The sequence below is a fragment of the Pleurodeles waltl genome, chromosome 4_2, assembly GCF_031143425.1.
Source record: "Pleurodeles waltl isolate 20211129_DDA chromosome 4_2, aPleWal1.hap1.20221129, whole genome shotgun sequence".
NCBI lineage: Eukaryota > Metazoa > Chordata > Amphibia > Caudata > Salamandridae > Pleurodeles > Pleurodeles waltl.
The window spans coordinates 807,842,633-807,869,549 of record NC_090443.1 but is presented as its reverse complement, the minus strand read 5'-3'; the positions used below and the strand labels follow the sequence as shown (position 1 = coordinate 807,869,549).

At 42.6% G+C, this 26,917-nt stretch overlaps 1 protein-coding gene across 1 annotated transcript in view; it reads left to right on the top strand.

Moving 5' to 3' along the window:
* IL23R (interleukin 23 receptor) overlaps positions 1 to 26,917 on the top strand; it is a 469,105-nt gene that overhangs the window by 404,585 nt on the left and 37,603 nt on the right. The window contains exon 15 of the mRNA XM_069232471.1: positions 26,299 to 26,413. Within this exon, the coding sequence (XP_069088572.1) occupies positions 26,299 to 26,413 (115 nt within the window). The remainder of the gene's footprint in view (positions 1 to 26,298; positions 26,414 to 26,917) is intronic.

The window sequence follows — 26,917 nt, the reverse complement described above, 5'->3', positions numbered from 1 at the left end:
TCCACGCTAAAAAATGACGCTAACTCCATGGACTTTGGCGCTAGACGCGTCTAACGCCAAAGTATAAATATGGAGTTAGTTTTGCATCGAAATTGCGTCAATAAAAACAATGCAATTTCGGCGCAAACGGAGTATAAATATGCCCCTAAGTTTGCCTGCCTGCATTTGTTCCACATTCAGCATGTCTTTATCTTTTGCAGGACCTGTGAAAGTGAAAATGTAATTTCAACTAAGAAATTATTTTGTTATAAAATCAGGTGACATAAGTCTGCTAAAAGTAATGCAATATTAAGTTTCAATGTTTGACAGTACACGTCTAAGGTTAACTTGTTGTCCAGTGTGAGGTATTTTCATGCTGTTGGCTTAGAATGGTTATATATTGGCATACTAGAATGTCCTCGTTACTAAAAGCCAATGGTTAACCCTATATAAACCCCTTGAGTTAACCACTGAATTGGAGAGACACTTCGCACCATGTTATCACAAGAGGTCCTGCCAGATGCCCAGGATGTCTTTTCTTTTGCCAAGAGGCGATACAGTGATGACAAAAGCTGAGCCCAGCTGATCTTGTGTTTTCTTTCCGAGGGTACACTCGCTCCCAGCTGAAGTCTGACAACCACAGCAGAACTGCTGTGAGCAGCAATGCAGAGCACTGGGCCCAGGAAACTCTGGAGGCAAGCTAGCTATTCCATGTTCTCATAGTGTAGCACATAGAAGTAGCTTTAGTTGGGTAGGCTGTTAGGAACATTTATAATACGTTAGAATTGTTCCTTTTCTTTTCGCTGCTTGCAACATGCATAAGCGCTGTTTTAATTTTATTCTGTGTGGTTATTCCTCGTGTGCTGAGCTACAGATCGAACTGTTGAAACAAAACACTTTTCGATATGTATAGTGTCTTTCCTTAGTGCAACGCTTGAGTATGCTACTCTAAGAATCAAATTGGACTTAAACTACCACTGCCTCCCTGAACCCTTTATAGGACTATTTGTAACCAAGAAAGCACAGACACCACAGCAACAGGAGTGCTCAGTGCGTTGTGTGGGGCTAAAGTAACCTGGGCTTCCCTGTTCATCAGTGGTGCACTGGAGCCGGTCCCTGCACTTGTGAGTTTAGAATCCAAACCTTGTAGAACTGGGATGAGACCCTAGGTTACACAACATAACAAAGTTGAACATTTAGGGCTTACTTTTGGGGGTCGTGAGGAGTAAAAGTCTGGTTCATGTAACAGATATATCACTCATAATAAGTATAATAGTAAAGCAGCGCCATTCATTAGTCAAAATATGACTTTTATCATTATCGAGATAACATGCCCGGTATCTTTAAATGTACTGTCTTTAATAAGTCTCTTCTGAATGTGTTTCTATAGTTAGTTTGTCAGTAGACTGTGGCCCAATCTTCTTTAGACTGATCAATGGGAAAATACAGTAGCTTCTCACCAGTCCATGACCACTGCAGTGGCTCCTTCTAAGGGCTTCTTTGGATGTAGTTTGAACCCTGATCCAGTTTTTGCAAATTCTTACTGTATAGCTTCATAGTAGTCTTCTATGGCAGACCATGCTGTTCTGCAACAATCACACTGCTCTTGAGCTGCCAGTGGCGGGAACGAGTGAGCCCATATTATGGATCAGGTGGCAGGATGATACCCTACAAGGTACAGGCACAATCTTCGGCTACCGATAAATGTAGTAAATATATGGTCTAAATTCTTAGGCTTGACAGTATTATTAGCTGCTGGAGGTGTCCCGTTAGTGCAGGGTGCAGGCACACTAGTCTTGCATGATAATTGGTTGAAGGCAAGACAGCAAATGCAGCATCCATGTGCACCGGCTTCACCTTAATGTCAGCCACAGGAGAATTAGCAGCAGACAGAAGGCATAGGTATGCCAGCCTCTCACATGATCACCAGTTTCCGAAGTACTTATGAGGTGGCACAGCATGAAGAATACAGCCTTCAATGGTCATTCACAAGGATAGATTTTAGGTTAGGCACAACAACTATTTCAGGCCTACAGTTATAGCAGACCTGGAGTCTGGAGATACTAAACTCTGGCTCTGGCTGAACAGGCAGGACACATACACAAAGGACAGTCAGCCTGCATGATTCATTCAACAGCAGCCGCAACACCACAGTCTTCTTTCTCAGTTCTAGGTGTATAGAGCTTCCTCCTGAAAGGGAGAAAGACAAAATGTATATCTCTGCTCCTTACCTTCCTACACATGTGTGCAGATATTCATACGTGAAAGGTAAACCCTGGATACGTTGCTGGGGTCATACTTTTATTGAACAGGGGGGACAATCATTGAAAGCTGCCTTCATTTTTTTCTGTATGCCACATCTCCATCACAACAAGTTTCAAGGGAAACTATACTTCTCACTTTGTGTATGGAAAATTATTTTCCCAGCCCACAAAAAAAGGGATTTGTGGTTGGGCACGCAGCCTCTCCTTGAGATGTACAGAGCCTAGCTTTGCCTTTTAGCTGTTCCCTTGTGTGAGATCTGGTCTCACTAGATCACAGGTAGACCTACTGGAACTGGTTTGGTAGTTAACAACAAAACTTATTTCCTCCTTCTTTCTCCAGCAGGGGCATTCAAACCTTCATACTGTACTGCATCCTATCAAAACTAGACAGCAATATGCTGCATTGCAACCAATAGACACCAAACTAACACGCTGCATTGTATCCTTGGAGAATAGCTCACCACATTGCCCGTGATTCTGATGGGTGCCTTAGTCATGATTGCTAGTGAAGCCTGAATACCAGGTGAGCCCTAGGAACATGCTGAGGTACCTTGGAAGATAAGGTGATTGGAAGCCAACTTCAGGTATGAGTATAACGAAGAGTGTGGTACTGCTCCTGAGTTCAATTCTGTGCTATGGGCAAAGTAGGTTCCAGATTGAGCTTAAATAACAGGAGCTCTTGAGTTATCTGGGTTATATAAGATGGAGCCCTGACTGGCAGTCTCTACCTCAGGCTACCTTTTGAAAACACAAATAAGAATCCCTAAATGCATGTTGGACATTTTCAGACTCCCTTCACTTACATATACGAAGAATCCTTTTGCAACTGTTTTGTCCAATCACAAGCATGTTGCACAAGGAACTGTGCAATATGGAAATTATTATATGCGGTTTTCATCATCATAATGAAAGCTTGCAATCTACTCTGCACTAGCAGGACTATTAGAAGTATGTGGCATAGAGGAACAAATTATGCTGCAAGGTCATCTAAATTAGGAGGCAATAAAAGGCAAATTTTGCAGCATATTGGCTGACAGAATTATCCTCATCTTTTGAGTTACATACAATATGTTTTTCTGAAATCTGGATATTTGCATATTATCTGGAAAATGTGGTAAATCCATAATTTTGCAGTGACCTCTGCAACCACAGTCACATAAGTCCATAAATTACTCATGGAAGGTAAACACAACCTAAATATTTTAATTCCTATCAGTGCTTATTGTTAGCTGCACTTTGAAGAAAATAGATTTTCAAGCTAACTCAACTAAATTACATTTGGTATATGAAAAATATATAACGGGTAACATGTGTAATATGATCTGCTATGGTCATCTTAGGTTCTGGTGACATTTACAAATCATTTGACCTTCTGTTTAAGGGTTAACGTGATGTTATAGTTAAATGTTGAAATACAATAAGAACTAATGTTTAAACCCCTGAAATACATCAGTTATAGTTCAGCAAACCAACAATGAAATACATGACATCATTGATGATATCACAAATGATCTCAAATGACATCATTGATGATGTCGTACATTCATTGTGACAGTGTCTTGTAAGGTTTGTTGACCTGAAGCCTACTTTTCTACCACCAATCAAGTGATAATGAACATTCCCTTTGACCACAGACTGGACATTTAGCATATTTGCCAACTCACCCACATTTTGAGGGTGTTATCCATATTTTACTGGTATTCAGTTATCTAACAAACTATAGGACTCCATATACTTTTATGGGGTCATCCCCTTTTTAAACCTTGAACACCCTCCAACTCTTGCAGGATCACTCTCTTGAAGAATACACATGACCATCATTTTAAGTCTCGAGATTGACAGATATACATTTGCCACTGACAAGACGCTTTCTGCCAAGCTCTTTGGAAAACACTCCATAGTTTGGTGAAATACATGTCATGAGATGAGCACAATGGCTTACAACCTTCTAGCTAAACCACCTCTAAGAGCATCTCCCCTACATTCTACATTAGTCAACAATCTGCAAAGCCTCAAAACCTTTAGCGGAGTTCTGGAAATAAACATCCACATTTAAAAACAACATCTTTGTTACATGGCATTTGTCAATGGCATTGTAGTACAACTATTAAACATGGTCATATGCTGGACTATCTTCTGTCATCTGAAACTGTCTCTTTTTTTAAAGATTTTTTGTAACAGGTGTTGGCTTTAAGCAACATACTTTGAAACATGCCTCTGCAACCCACATCTGGTGCACTCAGCTTTTATGCTGTTTAAAATGGAGTACTACTTACACCCCAAATGTGCACCCCAAACTTTACTGGTTTGTAAATGCTGCTCCATGTAACTTCCAACATGCACAATCAAACTTGCTTCCAGGGCTAATACTATTTCCATTCTATTCGCTCAAGCATGTACACACGATAACTCTATGTGTTATATATTTATAGGTCCCTTACTCACAACTTTCTTTTTTTAAATGACGTAAGGGTTTATGGAGTAATGTGAATTGTAGGGTCATGGATGGTGTCATCAGTGATGTCATCAGTGTCATCTGAGAGACTGTTATGAATGGGTCAGAGTAAGCCATATGTCTTGCAGGTGAAAACTAATGGAAAGTGTAGTTATGAAATAACACCTAAAAATCCCTAAAATAGGCCAGTTATGGTTAATTACACAAATCATAACTTGCACCGCTGCCATGAAAATCATAACTCGGGCACCAGAAGCATTATATCGTGACAGATAAAATCTCTATTAAAATTGATGGAACCACGTGTGTTTTCATATTATGAATGATGTCACAATGGATACCGATCATATCTTTCTGAAATCCTGTGATTTTATTAACAGTCCAATCTACTCTGAAAAAAACAAAAGTATTGGAAAATCTAAAAAAATAAATATCAACTTAAATAAAATCTTTACATGAAACTGAAACCTTTCTGAGAAAAGTGTCCTTTTACTAGATTCTCAGTTATACAACAACTATTAGTTTCTTAAGGCTCTATTCCCCCTCCAAACTAAATTATCCATCAATATGCATATAAAAGCAATCTATTAGAAGTTAAGGTAAAACATCTACCACGATAATACTATCAGTTACCAAACAAGCTAAATTCACCCATAAATTCATCTAACAAGCCAAATTCACCCCTAAATTCATCCTATCAATACTAGACAGCAATGTGCCACATTGCAACTAACGGACACTAAACTAATGCACTGCATTGTATCCTTGGACAATAGCTCAATACAATGCCCTTGATTCTGGTGGGCGCCTCCAATCTGTGTCATTGTTGTATCTTTCAAGCAGATAAGGTGACCAATCCAAGAAACCCATCAACTGGGCTGCTGAATCCATTAGGTTTGTGAGTAGTATCAGCAAGCCAAATCCACTTTTTTTAAAAATTTAAGATCAATGAACTGTATATGAAGTGCTCAATGACATCCCTACTACCCACAACAAGGTAAATCTCGTGTGTGGAAAGAAATCCCCATCTTAGGAAATGACTCTAACCTCTTGGAAATGAGATGTAGTGATATCCTTTATAAATTTTTAGTAATGTGCTATATTGTACTCGATGCCTTTAGGAGAACAAATTGCTTCAGTATGACATGTCTGATATAATTCTTACGGGTGCGTAACTGATTGAAGATATCTTGGTTATAAAAGCCTTAATGTGTAGCTTTATCTGTTTTTAAGTTTCTTAAACATTTGGCACATGATTTTTTCTGTTCCATTGTGTATTTAATTTCAAATTGCAATAAGCAACCGCTCATAAAAAGCGCTATCTCTTCAAAAGTGAAAGAACCAGGCAGTTGCACGCAAATCAGAGAAGAAAGCATATTTACACCTGAGGAGAAAATTAAAATTCACAAACCAGAAACTAAGAGCAGTGGCTTTTTAAATGTATTCATGAACTAAAAAGCACCAGACTAGGACTTAAGGCTTCATCAAGAAGGGGGAATCTGCAGACATTGGATGAGAAACAGCCTAATTGCTGTTCAGTACTTTATTATAGTATTCACAAAAGAAAAAAGTTATAACTGAACAGGGGCAGCTCCTCCGCTAAGCCGGAGGAGTGTCGCCTCGCTGGATTTTCCAAAAATAAAAAATAAAATGGTAATAGCGTACACTACTTTATTATCATTTTATTTTTCCGTGTAGTAAGGGACAGGGTGGGACTGGGCTGGAGGGAAGGGGCCGGAGGAGGGGTGGAGGAGGGGTATGTGCACCACAATAAATGCGCATGTCTGCTTGGCTGGCCATGTCGGGCCGGCCAAACAGACATGCCCATTTGCATGGAGAACATGCCCAGGCTCCCAATCCTAGTCTGAGCGGCGAAACAGGCCACTCAGACCAATCATGATGCTGCTATCATGCTGGATAGCAGCGTCGTTATTGGCTGGGAGCCTGTGCGGCTGGGAAGAGGAAGAGGATGGAGGGGAGATGATCATGTCTCCATTCAAAGGTAAGTATCTTTGTTTTTTTTAAATGTATTTATTTTTAAAACATCCCCATCCCGTTGCACCCTGTCCCGCCCCCCACCCTCATTCAATGGTAGCCGCCACTGTAGCTGAAGAGCCACAAAGTAGCAAACTGATGAGAGATAGGTGAGATACCATCAAAGGAAATAGCATCCTATATATGTGCTTATCAAGTCCAATGCGACTTAGGCATTATGACCAGATGGTCTGAGAAACTGGAGAAGAGCAAAATCAGTCTCACACCACAAGACTGTGAGCTGGAATCAGGGAACCACTTAGAGGTCGGTCTGTTCAAGCTCAGCTTTGTGAACGCCAATGGAATCACACATAATAGAAAGAGTGCTCCATGTCCTGGGCACCATAACTGGCACAGTATGCTTTAATAAAGTAGAAGCATCGTCTGTCTTGACACATTGAAATTAGATTCCTTCATAGTGACCTATGGAAACAGATCACTACAGATCAGTGATTGTTATTTTCTGACTCAGAAAAGCTTTAAGTAAGTTGAACATCCTTGGGATTTGAGCCAGATTGGTAAAATACATAAAGGTCAGCCATATGATAGCAAGCTAAAGGTGCTCAGTTGCTAGGTGTTGCATGCCTCATTCTGCATCTCTAAATCAAAATGGTACTTAAAGAGGAATAGAATATACATTATATAGGGGGTCATTACGACCTTGGCGCAGTAACCGCTGTGCGGCCGCCAATGCGGCCGCACTCACGCGGCCCCCATTATGACATTCCCGCCGGCCCAGCAGGAATGAGGCCGCAACATAGGAGCCGGCTCCTAATGGAGCCGGCGGTGTTGCGGCCGTGCGACGGGTGCAGTTGCGGCCGTGCAACGGGTGCAGTTGCACCCGTCGCGCTTTTCACTGTCTGCCATGCAGACAGTGAAAAGCTGGCCGGGGCCCTGTTAGGGGGCCCCTGCACTGCCCATGCCAGTGGCATGGGCAGTGCAGGGTCCCCCAGGGGCCCCAGGGCACCCCTTACCGCCAGCCTCTTTCTGGCGGTGCAAACCGCCAGAAACAGGCTGGCGGTAGGGGTGTCATAATCCCCAGGGCAGCGCTGCTTGCAGCGCAGCTCTGGCGGATTATCACCGCTGGGGCTAAAACGGCGGGAAACCGCCGGCCCCGGCAGTGCGACCGCAGCGCTACCGCCGCGGTCGTAATAAGGGCCTCCGTACCGCCAGCCTGTTGGCGGTACGGATGCCACATTACCCCTGGCGGTCGTAATGACCACCATAATGCCTAAATGTAAGAAATTAGGTTACTGTTTGAGGAGGGGGGAAGTCCTCTTCAGGCAACAACCGCAATCCTTGTAAGTGTGAACCACAAAAGTCATAAATTAACCTGTGCTTAAACATCTGGTAGCTTGGCACAAAAGCAGTCAGGCTTAACCTAGAGGCAATATGTAAAGTATTTATGTAGCACACAAACAATAATAAAGTGAAAACACATCACAAGAAAAATCCCAAACCAATTTTGAGTAAATGTAAATAAATACAATGATACCAGAACAACAAAATCTGATCAGTAGAAGCGGAGATATGCATCTTCAAAGTGTTTTGTGAAAATAGCACCTAAAAGCAGAAAGCGCCCCTTGGGGTAATCTGGCTACAATGTACTGGGGAGAAAGTCACAAGTTCAGCCCGACTGTTATGGAGCGTGAGTCAGATATAGGAACCAGTTTAGTCTTGCGGAATCATTAACTTTAAAGTCCAGAGCGCAGAGTTTCATTTGCTGTGGAGGAGGCCAGGAGGAGCAGGCTGAGCATTGCAGACAGTCGTCGCAGTGGCGCAGAGCAGGTCAGCCATTTCAGATGGTCATTGCTAAGTCATGTCGAGCCAGTCAAGCATCACAGATGGCCATTGCTGTAGCTTTGCATTGGAGGTCGTCACTGTCTATTGTTGCTGTAGCATGAATTGCGGCTCTTGCGTTGCCAGTTGCCACTGGGAGTCGCTCTCAATTGGTAGATTGGGTCTCAGCGAAGCTTCTTGGTGAGGATTGTCATAGTTAGCATAGACTTGGTACAAACGGGCCTGTTCATGTTCGTGAGGAGTCCAGATTTCAGGATTTTCACCTTTTCCTGAGAAGGGGTTCTCTTTGATGCCAAACAAGTGTGCAAGATCTTGGGAGGCTCCTCTTGGGGATTAGGGACTCACTCCAGCAGAGACCTCCAGGGCTCAGGCAAACCCAGTTGCAGATCCAATGGCAGCAGGTTAGCTGGCAGTTGGTGGGAGGCCTCTGAAGCTTGTTGTGTCGCTGTAGCTCATGAAGGAGGTCAGCCAACTGACCCTTGGAAGCACTCTGGTCAGCCTGGGATAAAGGCAAGCAGGTCAAGTCTTCCGTCTCAGACAACAAGGCAGTCCTTCAAGCAGCAGGGCAGACCTCTGACAGCAGTGCAGTCCTTCTGCTGTAACTTCCACTGATCTAGGAGTACCCAGATGAGTGGCTGTGGAGGTCCAACATTTATACCTGGTACCAGCCAGCCATTGTGTGTGTGGGATTCCCTGTCATACCCTCACAGCTGGCTTTGGAAAGATTTTCCACTTACCCTGTCAAGGCTCCAAATTGCCCAATATTTCAAAAGACCGGGCATCCCTGGGGACAGATTCCTTTGTGGGTGCAGGAGGCAAGTCCCTTTGAAATGTAAGTGGGGATAGGTGCAGTTTCTCCTAATCATCCTGCCAGGATGGCCCATCCTGTTCACACTTAAGTCCTCTTTGTGTTACTGTCTTGAAGCAATGCACAAATCCCAACAGCAGAGCAATTCACAGTCATATGGTCCAGGACACTGGCAAAAGGCACTAATGGCTGGGACAAGAACAACTTTCTAAAAGTAGTATTTTCTGAATTGTCACTTAAAATTCAACTTTACCATTATAGAGGATATTATATTACAATTCATTTGATTGTAAAGAACCTTTCTCTAACTACTCCCAATCTAAAGTTTTCATTTAATAAATGGAATAAGGCAACCCAGTACTAGTCAATGGGTGTGACATGCCTTACAACAATGAAAAATGACTTTAGGAGTCTTTCACTGCCATGACTTGTAAAACGTAGGTACACATCCCCTAGTTTTTAGATACAGTGCACCCTGCCCTATAAGCCTTTACGGCTTACCTTATGGGTGACTGATAAGTATCAAAAAATAATGTTTAGGCCTGGAAAAAGGTTTATTTTTCCAGGTTGAAAAGGCAGTTTAAAACTGCACTACAGGCTGCAGTTGCAGGCCTGAGACATGTTATAAAAACAGTACTTAAGATGGTGGCATAATGATTGGTGGAGGCCCACTAATTGCATTTAATTTACAGGCCCTAATTACTTGTAGTACCATTTACTAGGGATGTACAAGTAAATTAAATGTGCCAATTAGGTGTAGGCCAATTTTACAATGCTTGAAGTAGAGTGTGCAAGCATTTTAGCAATAGTCAGCATTGGTAAAGGGTGTTTGGATAAGAATATCATTTTAAGTGTTATTTTTTGGTTGAGCGTAAACGTATGACCTCTGGTATACTTTTAAGCATACTACTTCTGTGGGCTTCAAGCTATTTAATTTGTTAGTTTCAGTGTCATTTACAAATCCTTGCTTTCTAGTGATCAGCCATGCCCCTTTGGCCCTCCTTCTTCTGTGTGGGATCAGAGACCAACTACTCTATAATTACGCTTTGTCCTGTTTATCTGGTCTGTAGGGGACTTTTTTACTTTGTTTCCTGCTCATGTCCAGGAAAGCTTCCCTTTTCATTTGCAAAGCATTCTTTCTCCGAGCTTAGCTGTAAACAAGGCTATAAATCAGGCTGTTATCTTTGTCACATTTGGTCTTTGTGGGCTCTCTGCCCCCTCTCTCCGCTGCCTGGCTCCTCTCCTTCCTTGGCTTGGATTTTCTTTACTGAGTGTGTCTGCCTGTGGTCCCTGGTGCTCAGAGCAAGGGCTGCGGATAACTTGTAATTGCTTATAGCCTAGGAACTCATCTCTACCAGGGCTCCGCAATCCTTAGAGACAGTGCGCACTTCTGCTCCATACTGGGATTCCACTTGCAGCTCCATGAGTGCACCTCAGTTCACACACTCTAAACCCTCAGCTATGCCAGTGCCGGAATCACACATATGCTGTCTGCCAGAGCACCTCAGTTCTTGCAGTCAGTACACACTGCTGTTCCAGTGCTGTTGCACCAGTTTTCTGACCTCGTGTGTAGCTCCATCAGTGCACCTCAGTTCATATACTCTAAGCCCTCAGCTGTGCCAATGCCAAAATCCCACACACACTATCTGCTAGAGCACCTAAGTTCTTGCCGTCACTGCACTCTGCTGCTCCAGTACTGGGACCTCGGACGAAGCACCTGAGTTCACACACACCAAGCCCCTCAGCTGTGTCAGCGCCAGAACCCCACACACGCTGTCTGTCAGAGCACATCAGTTCTTGCAGTCAGTATACTCTGCTGCTCCAGCACTAGGACGTCAGGCCCAGCTCCATCAGTGCACCTTAGTTCACACACTCCAAGCCCCTCAGCCATGCCAGCGCCAGAACCCCACATATCGTGTCTGCCAGCTTACCTCAGTTCTTACAGTCAGTACACTCTGCTGCTCCAGTACTGGGATATCGGGCACAGCTCCGTCAGTGCACCTGAGTTCACACACTCCAAGCCCCTCAGGCATGCCAGTGCTAGAACCCCACACATGCTATTTGTTAGAGCACCTCAGTTCTTACAGTCAGTACACACTGCTGTGCCAGTACTGGGACCTCGTGTGCAGCGCCATCAGTGCACCTCAGTTTACACATTCCAAGCCCCCAAGCCATGCCAGTGTGAGAACCCCACACACTGTCTGCCAGAGCACCGCAATTCTTATAGTCAGTAGACACTGCTGTTACAGTACTGGGACCTCAGGCGCAGCTCCATCAGTGCACCTCAGTTCACACCCTCCAATCCCCTCAGCCATGCCAGTGCCAGAACCCCACACATGCTGTCTGCCAGAGCACCTCAGTTATTATAGTCAGTTCACACTGCTGTTCCAGTACTGGGACCTCGGGTGCAGCTCCATCAGTGCACCTCAGTTCACAAACTCCAAGCCACTCAGCCGTACCAGTGCCAGAACCCCACAAACGCTGTCTGCCAGAGCACCTCAGTTCTTAGAGTCAATACACACTGATATTCCAGTACTGGGCCCTCAGGAGCAGTTCCATCAGTGCACCTCAGTTCACACACTCCGAGCCCCTCAGCTGTGCCAGCGCTAGAACCCCACACACGCTGTCTGCCAGCTCACCTCAGTTCTTGCAGTCATTACACATTGCTGTTCCAATACTGGGACCTCGGGCGCAGCTCAGTCAGTACACCTCAGTTCCCACACTCCAAGCCCCTCAGCCATGCCATTGTCAGAACCCCACACACGCTGTCTGCCAATGCACCTCAGTTCTTACAGTCAGTACACACTGCTGTTCTAGTACTGAGCTCGGGAACAACTCCATCAGTGCACCTAAGTGCACACACTCCAAGCCCCTCAGCCATGCCAATGCTAGAACCCCACACATGCTGTCTGGCGGAGCACCTCAGTTCTTACAGTCAGTACACACTGCTGTTCCAGTACTGGAACAGGCGCATTTTAATGAATAAACTTTTCATGTGTTTATTATTGGAATAATTTCTGTTGTTTGTATTCTATTTCCTGAAATGTATTAATTTAATGTAAAACATATATGTAATGTTTAATTTGAAATTTAGTTTCATGTTTTTGTTTTACTTTTATAATTTTGATTTCTGGTGTATGGATGTTTGTGAGTATGGAGTATTGATTGTGCACCTAACATTTTAATGTCCAGCTCCTTGAATGAACTGTTTTAGATTGGAGTAGGAATAATAAATGTCACCACTTTAGTGCTGAACACCTTCCTCAAATTGGTTTAGATTGGAGTGGGAATAGTAACTGTTGCCCGTTTAGCGTCTAACACGTTCCCCAAATTGGTTTCGATTGGAGTGGGAATAGTAAAGGCCACCCCTTTAGTGACCCACACCTTCCCCAAGTTGGTTTAAATTGGAGTGGGAATAATAGATGTCACTCCTTTATTGTCCAACACCTTCCCCAAATTGGTTTAGATTGGAGTAGGAATTGTAAATGTCACCCCTTTACTGTAGGAATGGTAAATGTCACCCCTTTACTTCCCCAAATTGGTTTAGATTGGAGTGTGAATAGTAAATGTCACCCCTTTAGTGTCCAACACTTTCTACTAATTCGTTTAGATTGGGGTTGGAATAGTAAATGTTGGCCATTAAGGGCCTAATTATGGGTTTGGAGGATGGACACACCTGTCCGCCAAACTCCCAACAGGGTGGCTGCTGCCATAGTGGCGATCACCCGCCAGACCTATTACGAGTTTCCCGCTAGGCTGATGGGTGGAAACCGAGGTTTCTGCCCGTCAGCCTAGCGGGAGTCGGACAGTAGCATTGTCTCTGGCTCAAAATCAGACCGGCTGCAATGCTGTTGCCTGCAGGTTGCACCAGCACCTTCGCAATGGTCAGGCCCTTAATCATCATAAAGCATGTAGTGTAACACAGTATAATACAATATATGAAAATGAACTGCAAAGCCCAAGAATATGCCCGAATATACATCCTGATGTACACCCTTGAACCATTATTTGGCACACTTTTCTCCCCACTTGAGATTACCTGGTACCCTGTGCAGTAGCACCCCATTCATCTACAGTAGCTCTCACACAAAGATGCTGTAACTTCACCTACCTACCAATGGTTTTTTCACACTTACCTATGCAAATAAGACTTTCATTTTGGGAAAAAGACCACTTGTCCATGTTTTTCTTGCAAACCTTCCCAGCTATAACACATTGAGCATGTACTTCTGTACACCCTAGGTACAACGGTTTCCTTTCCTAAGAATAAGCTTCCCTTTCTGTTCATAATGATGCCACCACATCATACCTCTAACACCTGAAACCGGTGAGAGCTGAACAAAAACAAACAAATAATGCATGTAAATTAGCATCATGCATCAGATAATGACTTTTATAAACTGCAATGATACATGCAGGACATTAAACAATACATCCCAAAAAAACAGCGACCTAGGATGTTACAGAAGTGCAGTTGGAAGTGGTGTGCAGTCTCCTTCTGGATCTTTTCAGAGTGCTGGGGGGACACAGGAGTTAGCATCAAATCCAATCTTACAATTTTGTGAAGCCCATTTGGCTACACAAAGAGGATCACGAGTAAGTATTGAAGTTTAGGAAGCTTATTGCAAATTAGTAATCACTCCAATATATGAGCATATCAAACTCAAGTTATAAAGGTTTAAAATCAAAATTGACAAGCTGAAACACCAAAATAAGTTCAATCTCTTCAATAGAAGGCGTGTACACCTAACAGTCACAACAATGCAAAAACTAACAAATACAAATTTACATTCTATGAAAGAATCTAGATTCTTTCTAGTCAACAAGAATAGTATGACCATCCAGCTAGAATCTAGACTAAATTGTTCTAAAGTTAAAGGTTTTGGAACAAATCAACTTAGGTATCAGCACTGCAAAGGTCTCAGTAGAAGTGTTTGGGAAATGAAGAATCCAGTGTTAGCATAAAGCTATGACCAGACAGTGCGCATTTCAAGGGTGCTGGTGCCCCCTGCCTGCAGCAGCATTGCTGCCGGCTCTATTATGAGCCAGGAGCAATGCTGCCGCACTTTTCCCACTGAGCTGACCGGCGAAAACCATAGTTTGCGCCGGTCAACCCAGTAGGAAAGTTGTAATGGGGCTGACAGAGAGGTTGCTAGCACTTGGTGACCTGCCCGTTGGGAGTTCAGCGGATGGGTGTTTCCATCCGCCAAACTCATAATCAGCCCCATGTGTGGAAAATTCCAGGAACATCCATATCTTGTTGATCACATCCCAAGAAACCCAATTATTTCTCCTTTTCATGGAGCGCACTTGCAACATGGAGTGGTTCTATCATCCCACAGAACACTCTCAAACAGATAGTCCATGAGTTGCTTCTTCCCTGAAAGATAATGAACAGAAGGCACACCAAATCATCCAGTTCATGCCAATGTTTTCTTGCTCTGCCTTTCTATCACTAATACACTATACTTCTTTCACTAGCTAACGAACAACGCATGCACCCCTGCAAAAGAAGAACATGCAGAGCAAGGAAAAATACATATTGCGTTAATATTTACGGCCTACTCACGTTAACTTAATAAATCATTGTTAATAGGCATTTTTAATACTCAAATATAACCGCAGCATTATGTTACATTCGAACATGAATAAAAAAATCCATGATTATATGTGCAGTGCGCATTCAGTAAATGCAATACATGAGAATATAAGTGTAAATGCAAATGAGAACTGCAAATCATCATGTTAAAGTCAAACATTAAAGCACACATATATATGAAACTCTAATACCTACAGTGAATGCACCTACAATAATACGGTTTGATGCTCCACTCTTTTAAATTAGCAACATTAAGTCACACAGAACATATGCTGTCAGTTACATCTTATGTTACTTCTGTAAAATGTAGGGGTGCAGCTAAAAATTACGTTGTTCCAGTGTCTTTAGGGTAAAATTGATTTGAAAGGGATTGTCATTGGGAAGGTAAATATGTCAAGGGTCCCAGTTGGGGATGGCATTAGTGCTATATTTTACAATGCAGTACTTCAATTGGTGTCATTCTGCTGGGGTCTGAAGATGTAGAATAGCTGATCTATTATTAGGTGAAATGTATTGATATCATGAAGCACCTCCCATCTGTTTCTCTCTCCCTTTGTCTGGAATAAATGGTATGATAAAACTCCAGGGGAGACACATTCTGCCAGTGATATTGGGTATCTGACTAAACAGACCTTGTGCAGCATGCACATAAAGTCGCAGGAGTTTGGATCCAGCTCTCAGTACCTATTCAAACTTAAGTTTTGTTTAGGCACTTTCCCTAAAAAGATCATTTACAGAATAATAGGCTCTACACTATTGAGTTCTCATGATACCATGTCATCACACTCTTCAGGATGTATAATCATTACAGTCTACTCAGATGGCCTTGGCCTGCAGATTTTCATCTGCTTGTAGGCACATCTCTTGCAAATGGATAGAAATGTCCTTATAGGCATAGTTATATTTGTAAAATGAAGGTCTGTTGGTTTATTAAGCACTGTTTGTGGTATGGTTGCACATTTATATTTAATTTACAATGCACATTAGATTCTCTTTCAGATGGATCCTTGGCCTTCGTGTCTATCACCAATGAACATCTATAAGATTTTCAAAAATCCTGTTGTTCCCTAACTCCAAAATCAAGTTGCTATCCACAAACACCATGACCCATTAAATTCTACCTTTACCATAGAGAAATAAAACACTGCTCCTTGAAATGTCAAAATTATAAGATTGAAGTCACTAATCAGGGTGAAGCATTTTTTCTAGTGCTACTTTCAACAGCATGCCACTGTAGGAAAAGAAATCCTGCGTCATTACATCTTCAAAGTTGAAAGTAGAAGTCTCATATTCCCCTGTCTATTCATTCACCCCTCGCTATCCAATGTTATGTTATGTTAGGGTATGGTATGGTTTGGTATGTTATGGTATGTTATGTTATGTCACGGTATGGTATAGTATGTTTATTTGTACAGCTCTTTAATTACCCACAAGAGTATTCAGGTGCTTTGCAGGTGGGTAGAAGGCTGTCTCACCGGTAAGTTTATTTAAAAAGAAGCAATGAGGAGGCTCTGATTTGATGTAGGAGGATGCTCCACGCTTTTGGGGGAGATGTAAGAGAAAGCACAGCCTCCGGCTTCAGTTTTATGGATGCTGAGTATGTGTGCTGGTGAGAGTCTGGCTGAGCGGAGGCGCCTGGAGATAGGTGGAAGTATACTCGGCTGTTGAGTTAGGCTGGACCATTGTTGTGTGCTGTTTATGTATGTATGTGAGGCATTTGAACTGAGCACATTTGTAAATGGGGAGCCAGTAAAATGTACTGAGGTATGGGATGATATGTGTGTGGTGAGGCATGCTGAGGATGAGTTTTGCTGCAACATTTTGGATGGTTTGGAGTCTGTTCAGGAGCTTCATGGTGATTCAGCATAGACTTGGTTACTTTATTCAAGTTTGCTCGCAATGAGGGCCTGTGCAACCTTTTTCCTAGTGTTCTCTGGAAACCACTTGAAAATCTTTCACAGCATCCTCATGGTGTAAAAGCAGGCGGAGGTCACTGTGTTTACCTGAGCTGTCATGTTGAGCTCGTCGTCCTGGATGATTCCTACATTTCTGGTTGATGAGGGTAGGTGTAGGGCCTAGGTATGATGGCCACCAAGTAGAGTTCCAAGCAGACGTTTTCCTTCTGAAGACCTAAGTTTTGTCTGTGTTAAGTTTGAGCAGATAGATCTCATCCAGGTAGCTAGAGAGGCCATGAAAGATTTTAAAGTTGTTTTTTATTGTGGGGGTCTTGTCCAGTAGGGAGAGTATTAATTGGGTGCCCTCTGCTTAGGAAAGTATGTTGATGCTGTGTGATCTGAAGAGGTCAGCCTGCAGGGTCATGTAGATCTTGTATAAGGCTGGACTGAGGAAGGATCCTTTGGGTACTCCAAAGATGAGCTCCTTGCTTCCGATGTGTAAGGTGGCAGGCTGGCTTTTTGTGTACTTCCAGTAAGGAAGGAGAAGATCCAGTTGAAGGTGGGTCCTTGGATGCCTGTTTCATATATTCTTTTGATCAGTGTGAGACTATGTCGTAGTCCACTGAGGGATTGAGTACTATGAGTGCCACTCTTTCTCCATAGTCAAGGATCAGCCTGATGTTGTCTGTTGCTGCAATAAGGGCTATTTCAGGGCTTTTGTTGGGCCAGAAACATGATTGCATGTTTTATAGGAGCAGGTGTGTGTCGAGGGAGTGAGCGAGTTGCTTTTTGATGCTTTCTCCATGATTTTGGCTGGATAGGGTAGGTGGTAACTTGCTAATTGAATGGGCTCTGCTGAAGGATTCTTTGGCATTAAGTTATTTAGGATGTGTGTGAGGCTGGGCCTCAGGATGTTGGCTGTTTCTTTGGTAGTGATTGTTTCCCAGGTTCTCAAGGAGTTCTTGTGGTTATTTGTGGGTAGGCTGGAGGTGAGGGTGCAGGAATTCAGATGCTGGTTGAAGTTGTTGTAGATGGTTTTGATTTTGCTGCTGAAGCATTCACAGAGGTTGTTGCATAGTTCTTGTGGGGGGGTGGGTCATGCTTTTTGTGGTGGAAGCTGGTGAGGTGAATTCTTTGATGATCACAAACATTTCTTTACAGCTATTGAAGGTGCTGTCTATGGACTCTGCCAGGACTTTCTTCTTGGTTTCTCTGATCTGTAGTAATGTCTCACAGTGGTTTGTTTTCTACTTTCTTTCAGGTTGTTTACAGATTGTTTGGTTGCATGGAGTTCCTCAATGTACCATCTAGCCTGATTCTGGGGCCTTCTTTATGAATTGTGTTTTTGGGGGGCCAGGGATTAAGTACATTTTGTGCTCCACTTGTTGAGCTGTTTGATGTTGCTATTTAGGTCATCAGTGGGGTTCGGCTGGTTCTGGCACAGGGTGTCAGGCTAGTTGGATTCCAAAATGCTTCAACTGCATCTGGCCAGGCTTTTGGTGGTGGGTTTTGATTTGTGATTTCTGCTGATTAGGAAATGATGATGGCTTGATCAGTCTAGGTGAGAGGTGCAATTGCAATGATTTTGATGCTGTTAAAGGTAGCAAAAACTAGATCTAGGGTGATTCTGGCTTAGTTTGTGGTTCCATTGATGTGTTGTGTGAGTTTGAGGTTTTCAAGGCTTTCATGGAATGTGGTGGAGTTGATGTTGTTCCTGTCTTCTTGGTTGAAGTTGAAATCTCCTAGTAGAATGTAGTCTTTGGAGTCAACATTGAGGGGGCAATGAAATCTGCAATGTTTTTGGTGAAAGTAGCTCATGGTCCTGGTAGTTGGTAGACAAGCGTTGTGTTCAGGGTGTAGTTTTCTAAGATGTGCAGTTTCAAATGCAGGGGGTTGCATTCTCCGAAGTTGTGGTGCAGTTGATAGATTCTTCAAATAGATTTACGATTGCTCCTTCTGATTTGTGTTAGCAGTCTGCCACACAAGCTTGTATCCTGCCAGGATGGCTGTGGCATTTTCAGGTGCTGACTTGGTGGTCAGCCATGTTTCTGTGAGGAAGAGGAGGTCTGGGCCTCACTGTCCAGGTTGTCCCAGATTTCTGTGGCATTCTTGCTGAGTGAGGGTGTTGAGCAGAACGGTTGATGGTTTGTCTTGTGTGTTTGTAGGTGGGATTGGGAGGTATAATATATGTATATATATGAAGGTGTGGTCATTGTGGATGCCGCTGCCTTTGAATTGGCAGTGGGTACACGTGAAACCTCCTTCAATGTTGAGCAGCATGGGGATGAGTGTCTTGGGTGAAGAGGTGAGAGAAAAATGGCAGAGTAGCGTGGCGGGCAGAATGACCAGAATTTGTGATGCTTGGTGTGGTCAAAGTGCGGAAGTGAGAAATGGGCTTGCTGCCATTAAGCAGGCTCCGGGAGGGAGAGGAGCACAGCAGGCAGTGGCCTGGGCTTGGTGGGAGCATGAGAAAGGATTGGCAGGAAGAAGTAAGTAAGGAGCGGGGAAGAGGGAGAGGTAGGGAAATAGCAAAACACCTCACCAAGAGATGGCAGAGCTAAAGGGCAAAGACAGAAGGCAAAAGAATGGCAACAGATTCGAGACAGAGCAAAGAGTGAAAAGGAGAGCACAGGGTGCAAAATGAGCAAAGGTGCAACAATGAGCAAAGAGTGCAACAATTAGCAAAGAGTGCCAAAAAAGGGCAAAAGAGTGAAAAAGAGAGCACAGAGTGAGAAACAGGGAAAAGAATGCAAAAAAAGAGCAAGGAGTGCAAAATAAAGCACAGAGTAAGAGAAAAGAGCAAAGACTGCTAAATAGAGCAAACACTAGGTGCAAGAAGAGAAACAAGTGAGAGGCAGATATCAAGTCACAGTGTGAAGAGACGCAGAAGAGCTAGAGGGTGAGATTGAAGCTGAAGAAGAGGTGGGAGCCTCATGTGTAGGAGGTGGGTTCACAAGGACCTAGACAGGCCGGGAACTGGTGAAAGGACACTGCAGGTAAGGCAGGGCCTGGGCACCTGCTTAATAATTATCATAGGTGCATACCAGGCCTCTTCCTTCACTGTTAAAGTCTTGTGAAGCCCCACAAGGAACATATGTATCAATATTTCCCCTTAGCATCTACCTCCATCATCTCATAAAGACCAAGGTGACCATGCCCTCCTTTCCTGCCATCTACACCAATGACAGTCAACATGTGTACCAATGATAAAAAATACTTCTGGCTATTCGAAACCTGCATGTAGGACTTTGCTTCATATATGGCTAGAGACTTTCAAAAGTCAATAACTCCAAACAAAACCACTCTTTCTAAATTCCCATCACAACCTCCATCGTCAGTCAAATTGGGACAGTAAAATTATTTTTGATGTGTTAAATATATCTGTCTCTAGACATTGTAATATTAATATGACAGTACCCTAAAAGAATCACGAGTAAAAGCGAAACTGTATCAACTCCATTCTCAACTAAGCCAACCTGTTACATTACAGCCTAACTAGAAACCACACCCAAGAGGGTCAGAATGCTAAAGACAGATTGATAATTAGAAAAAAGCCCTGGGCATCCCTGTACCTGATTAATTGCACAAATATTAAAAGCACCCTCCCTTGAACCCAACTCCGCCCATAAAAAAGACACAGAACAACGCTATGTGTACCCATCTAAAACTGAATGTGTCAGATAATTGACAGAACTCAGATTTTGCTCTGAAACATATCTGAATTTCCACAACAGGTCTAATCACGTTGTGCAAGACAAGTCACCTTTGAGAAATGTAATTCCTTTTTTTCAAATTTTCCTTTTGATTCTTTCGATTTGGAATTCTATTTTTTTATCTCTGCTTCTACCTGGGTTCAGATAAACCGGGCACCACTGGGGCGTAGCAAAAGCATTGTACTAACAATGGCCTAGGCCATCACTAGTTAACCCCTCAGACTATTACAGTTTTAATAGTGCTCTTATAAATCAGCAGTATTGTAATGCTGTGAGATTAGTTGTGAAAAGCTAGAGTGCAAAATATGTTGCACCTTGGGCTGCCTGAAGAGTCAGTTATTGCTGCACAGATATTTTAAATTCCAAAGTTACTTTGTTATTTGTGTCCTAAATCTAGGAAATGCAACCAACATCAAACTGATATCTCAACTGCAATCTGGCTTGATAAACATGAAATAACCAGAGATTAAATTTACCCAGTTTAGTTGTATGTATTGTGGGTTGAACCTCCTACTCACATTACAACGAGCTGATGGGTTCATGTTTCATCTAAAGCCCTCATAACACCCTCTGTTCACTTCCGCACTAGAGCCAGATCAGTTCTCACCTTGGGCCATCTTTCTACTAGGCCATCTGTTTGGCTTCAAAAAAGAAACTTGTCACAGTACCCAGACAAATGGAGAAGAACAGCATGCGGGAGAGCTTCTCCCTTGGCATTTGGAAATGAAAATAACTCTTGACCCATTGCTGCCAAAATTGAGCAGGGGTTTCAATACAGAAAAATGAGAGAGAACAGCAACTGGGAGAACATCTCCCTTGACATTTGGTAATGCAAACAACTCTTGACACTCAGTGACTCTAACATTCAGAATTGGTGTCTAGGAAAGTGTTAGCAGGGAAGGCAAGAGACCCTCAGAGGTGGATTGGGCTGGATAGGTTGACAGTAGGTGGGGTTGAGAAGGACAAAAGAGCCCATTATTACAGAGCTCTTCACTACCATCTTGGAAAGTACACTGGGAAAGAGTGAATGAATTAGGCACAGGGACAAAAACTGGGAAAGGGGTCAGAGAAGATTTTATAGATTGGTTTAGGGTTGTCCACCAATAGCATACAAATCACCCCTTTTAAGAAGGCTTCCTTGGCCCACTGGCACTATAGAACTTGCTTGGTGAACTGAAGATAAAGAAATATCTCTGGTCTCCATGCCAGAGGAATGTTTACTAACGCTAGAAGAACATGTTGCACCCTGATTTAAATTCACAGTACTTTGTGCCAGAACTGGAAAATACATTTTCTCGGCCTGTCCATTCAGATGTGTTTGAACCTGTCTCGCCAGAATGAAGCACATTCTGGAGCGAGCCTGTTTAGAAGTCTGTGTGTATTGTGAAAGATCCTGGACCCAGAGAAAGGCACTGACACAAAGAACCCTATATCTTGTCAGCTGTCAACTGTCTGCTGAAAGACCGGTCTTGAAGACTTTTGAGTCTGCATCCAAAACTATGTTGTGTAGAACTAAAAACAGTCCTGTTGCCCTGAAAAATTTCCAGGGCACTGAGCATGTCATTAACTTTGGTAACCACCGTTAAGGCCAGATGCACTTGGAGAGCAATGACCATGCACTCAACTACCTCTTTCAAACACACTGTGCTTAAAGATTAGGTCTGTTTGTTTGAAGATGTCTGGTTTGCACCTTAGATGGAAGTGCTGGGAGACCTAGTGAAGAGCATTATCCAACAGATTAGATGGAGAAGGAACGACCCTAGAGAAAAGATAAGGAAAGGCTTATCGATAGATCCAGAACCTGATACTTTTTCTCAGGAAAAAACTCTTAGCTATATGTACATAGGAGTAGAAGAGGAGCAAAAACAAATTATAAAATTGACAGAATTCTCTTGTAGGTTTGATTAGCTCCAATGAGACAGGCAAAGAGGTTTGAAAGAGGTGATAAAAAAATAGCCTGTAGGACAAAATCCAAGAACCAAGTTTCCAATAGAAAATCCAAATATCACACAACCTCATTGAAATGACATCTGCTGTAGGCCTAAGCCAACCTTTACTCAGTGCCACATATTCTTGGCATATGCACAGATTACAGAGAAAGTTGTCACTTGAAGTAAGTCGAGCATGTGATCTCACACTGTCCTCCCTTGCTTGTCCGCATCAGAGGTCCTCTTCAAGATCAGGGATTTGCGTGCTCACAGAGGAATGAGTAAGCAGTTTCAAAATTGTCTGCATAAACTGACCTGGAACTGTCTGATTGTTCTCTGTGCATATAGAAAGCACATACATATCAGATGCAGAGTGTGTGTCCTGTTTAGGAAGGACTGTGCAGCACTGTTTGGTTGTGAGATTTTCTCAACAGTTTTACTATGTAAGCTGATCTTTGAATTTCACTCTGATGTTTTTCTGGGTTTTTCTAAAATGTGTGGACCTCTTTGAAACAGCATCTCTATCAGAGGAGAAGCATCAGACCAAGGTAACTGACTTTTCACTAGCCCTTCTGTCTAGTCTTCCAAGGGTTGACTGCTATCCCTTAAATTAACAATCTCAGTGTTCAGCTATCACTAGTGTACATTTCGGTTCAAATAACTATTCTGTTGTGATTTATTTGTGATCCAGATCTGGATATTTCTCTTATTTTTAATCACATTTTTTTGCTGTAACGTTTGATCCCTTGATCTTGCTTTTAACATTTTTGAAGAAGTTTGTTTAATAATATATTGCCTTTGATCTAAACAGATAGGGCTTTAAATTTTTTTATTTCCAAAATATATCACTGTTTGGTTGTACTGTTAAACATTTACACCTCCTCACGTATTTTTCCTAGGGATTGCTGTATTGCTCTGGCCTAACTGCCAAAAATGATACAAGGTACCTTGAAAGTTACCTGTGTATCTATGCAGAATAGACTGGGATCAATTAGCCAACAGTCCCACTTCTCACTTCATTTGTTCTAAATCTGTTGCTTAAGTTAAGAAGAACCTTGAGGCGGTTGTCTGCAAGACTGTGCTGTAAAAGATTTTCATTTATTTATGGAGTTTACTTTTCAGTATGATTGTGGAATATTATGAACTTATGAGTTGCTCATGAAATCCACCTTTTTAACATGCCTTTCTTTTTCTTTCTCAATTTATTATCTGACTTAACCTGACCTCAATGAGCTTATGATGTAAAGAATCAGTAATTAGTAATCTTACTCTTAAAAACTTGAGCCTACTTTATTCTTCTGTAGTTTTCAATTGTTTCATGAAGGGCATCTCTTGCAGTCATGTTTCTGGCTATTCTCATTTAGGGCCAGATGTACGACCCAGAGTTTTGCGATTTGCAATTGGTTACTCATTTGCGAGTCGCAAATTGCAGGTCACAAAACCATATGTACAACAGTGTACTTTACACTGTTTGCGATGCCCAATGGGGTTGTAAATTACCTACCTCATTAATATTTATGTGGTAGGTCGCAATTTGCGACCCCATTGGGAATGGCTGCACTCACAGTGATGGTGGCCTGCTGGAGACAGCAGAGCACCATGTCTGTGACTGCGTTTTAAAAAAGCAGTTTTTTAAAAGGAAAACGGGTTGCATTTCAAAAACAAAAATGAAAAGTTTTCTTTTCATTTTTTCAGAGCAGGCAGTGGTCCGTGGGACTACTGCCTGCTCTGAAAAAGTATTTTCACTACCATTCACATTCCCGTTTGCGAATGGGTTAGCATCAATTTGAAATTGGTGCTAACTGCAATAGTTTTGTGACCGCATTCACGGTCACAAAACAATCAATCCTACATCGCACTGCTACTCGCAGATTGGAAGGGAACACCCCTTCCTAATTGCGACTCGCAAACCATTTTTGCAATTCTGTAAATAGATTACCGAATTGCAAAAAAGGGTCTGTACATCGCAAAATGCTTTTTTTCTCATCGCAAACGGCCCGATTCTGCGAATCGGCCCGTTTGCAACAAGAAAAAAGCTTTGTGCATGTGGCCCTTAGGGCCAGATGTATCAAAGGGTTTTACCCATTCTGTGTCTATGGGAAAATGTGTTCATACATATGGCCCTTAGTCCTTTTCCAGAAACGCAGCCGTGTTGTTTTGTTGTGCTGAAGCAACTGCAATTTAAAAGGCAATGCAGATTCTAAAACGTCAGAGGGCTAACTATACGGGGTTTTACCCGGTTATATGACGGAACACCGAATCTTAAACTACTATTAACCTTAACAACGAGGTCGGAACACCGACCTCGTCTTTACTACTAATGATTTTACCACGAATGCCTTAACAACGATATTTCGTTGTAAAGGCATTCCTGATAAAATCATTAGCAATAGGCACCATTCACCCTACATCCCTCACCCCACCCCCCAACCCCACCCCAAAACCTAAAACCCCCTGACCCCCCACCCACTCCCCAAAACCAAAAACGCCCCACCCCCCCAACCCCACCCTAAAACCTAAAACCCCCTGACCCCCCACCCACTCCCTAAAACCAAAAACGCCCCACCCCCCCAACCCCACCCCAAAACCTAAAACCCCCTGACCCCCCCACCCACTCCCCAAAACCAAAAACGCCCCACCCCCCCGACCCCACCCTAAAACCTAAAACCCCCGACCCCCCACCCCCCCAAAACCAAAAACGCCCCACCCCAAAACCTAAAACCCCGACCCCCCAACCCCTCCCCAAAACCAAAAACGCCCCACCCCCCAACCCCACCCCAAAACCTAAAACCCCCTGACCCCCCACCCCCTCCCCAAAACCTAAAACCCCCCACTTACCTGAGTCGTCACCTTGTCATCTGCGTCGTCCTCCTCAGCCGACTCCCTTGTTTGTACCTTAACCATTCATGTTCGTTGTTCAGGACATGCGTGGTTAAGGCACAAAATAACAAAGTTGTGGTTAAAGAAAGCGTTGTTCCGCTTTCGTTAACCAGGACTTCGTTATAAAAAATTCGGCATAAAGGATGTTTACCGTTTTACCCATTCTGTGTCTATGGGAAAATGTGTTCGTACATATGGCCCTTAGTCCTTTTCCAAAAACGCAGCCCTATCGTTTTGTTGTGCTGAAGCAACTGCAATTTAAAAGGCAATGCAGATTCTAAAACATCAGAGGGCTAACTATACGGGGTTTTACCCATTCTGTGTCTATGGGAAAATGTGTTCGTACATATGGCCCTTAGTCCTTTTCCAGAAACGCAGCCATGTTGTTTTGTTGTGCTAAAGCAACTGCAATTTAAAAGGCAATGCAGATTCTAAAACGTCAGAGGGCTAAATCTACGTGCTTCTTTGCAGTGAAACCTCTCTCAAATCCACACGGCTCATACGCGAAATCAATGTGCATGCTCTATGGAGCGGGAATTGCTCAAGACCTTTCAAAACGTTCAGGCATGTTCTGGAAGTCTGGATTCGTTTAAAAATCTTGAGTTCTGTTTTAAACATTCCAGAATAATTTTTGAATAACTGCTTTTCGGATTATGTTCCACATTTCTTTGACCTTTTGTTTCAGGCTGTTCTCTGATGAGAATGTAAATCCACAATGCATAGAGAATTTTCACTGGTTCATCCTGAAGTTGCTGGACTTTGTTCATATTTAATGGTACTGTACACATAACATTGCAGCCATCCAAAATATGCTGTTGACAACTTCTCAAAACATGTAGCCGACATTCGTAACTATGATAAAACCTCCCAATGTATTTTGATGCCATACTGTGTAGTTGTCAGCAAAGTAATCCTACACTTTTCATTTTGTTTTGTCGTTTAGGTATTAAAAACAACCATGAGAATTTTGTTGTTATCCTGTTGACAACGAGTTTTGGAGCAATTATTCTCACAATCTTTCTTTTGATATTAGTTTCCAGAAAGAAAATAAGAGAGAGGTAAATGTATTAATTTCAAAATTGTAAAAGTAAAATAGTTTGCAATTCTAATTGTGCACACAATTATCACCTTGGCTTTGGATATTCACTTAGCTAGTATTCAGATATAATTTTTTATTAATTATGTTTTCACTGCATGGGTGGATATCAGACAAACACTGATAGATATCCTTCTCTCCACAGATACAAGAAGATTATCCCAGACTCTCATAATATCCCCTGCTATGACTCACACAAAGAATGTTATCCTATCTTCCAGTAATCTTTAGAAAAAATATAGGTCCTAGTGTTACTTAGGCATCACCCATTATAAATGTCAAAATAAATCTAGTTGTACTCGCAGCGACTACATTTTTACACTGATCTAGAGTTTCAAAGGATGTCTTAAAAACAACACTGCAAACAATATTGTTTTGACTGAAACAAAGGTGCCATATGGTTCATTATGTACCATTCAGTTGATATGGTAGCTTGGAGGAATCTAAACATGCTTTATTCACTTTA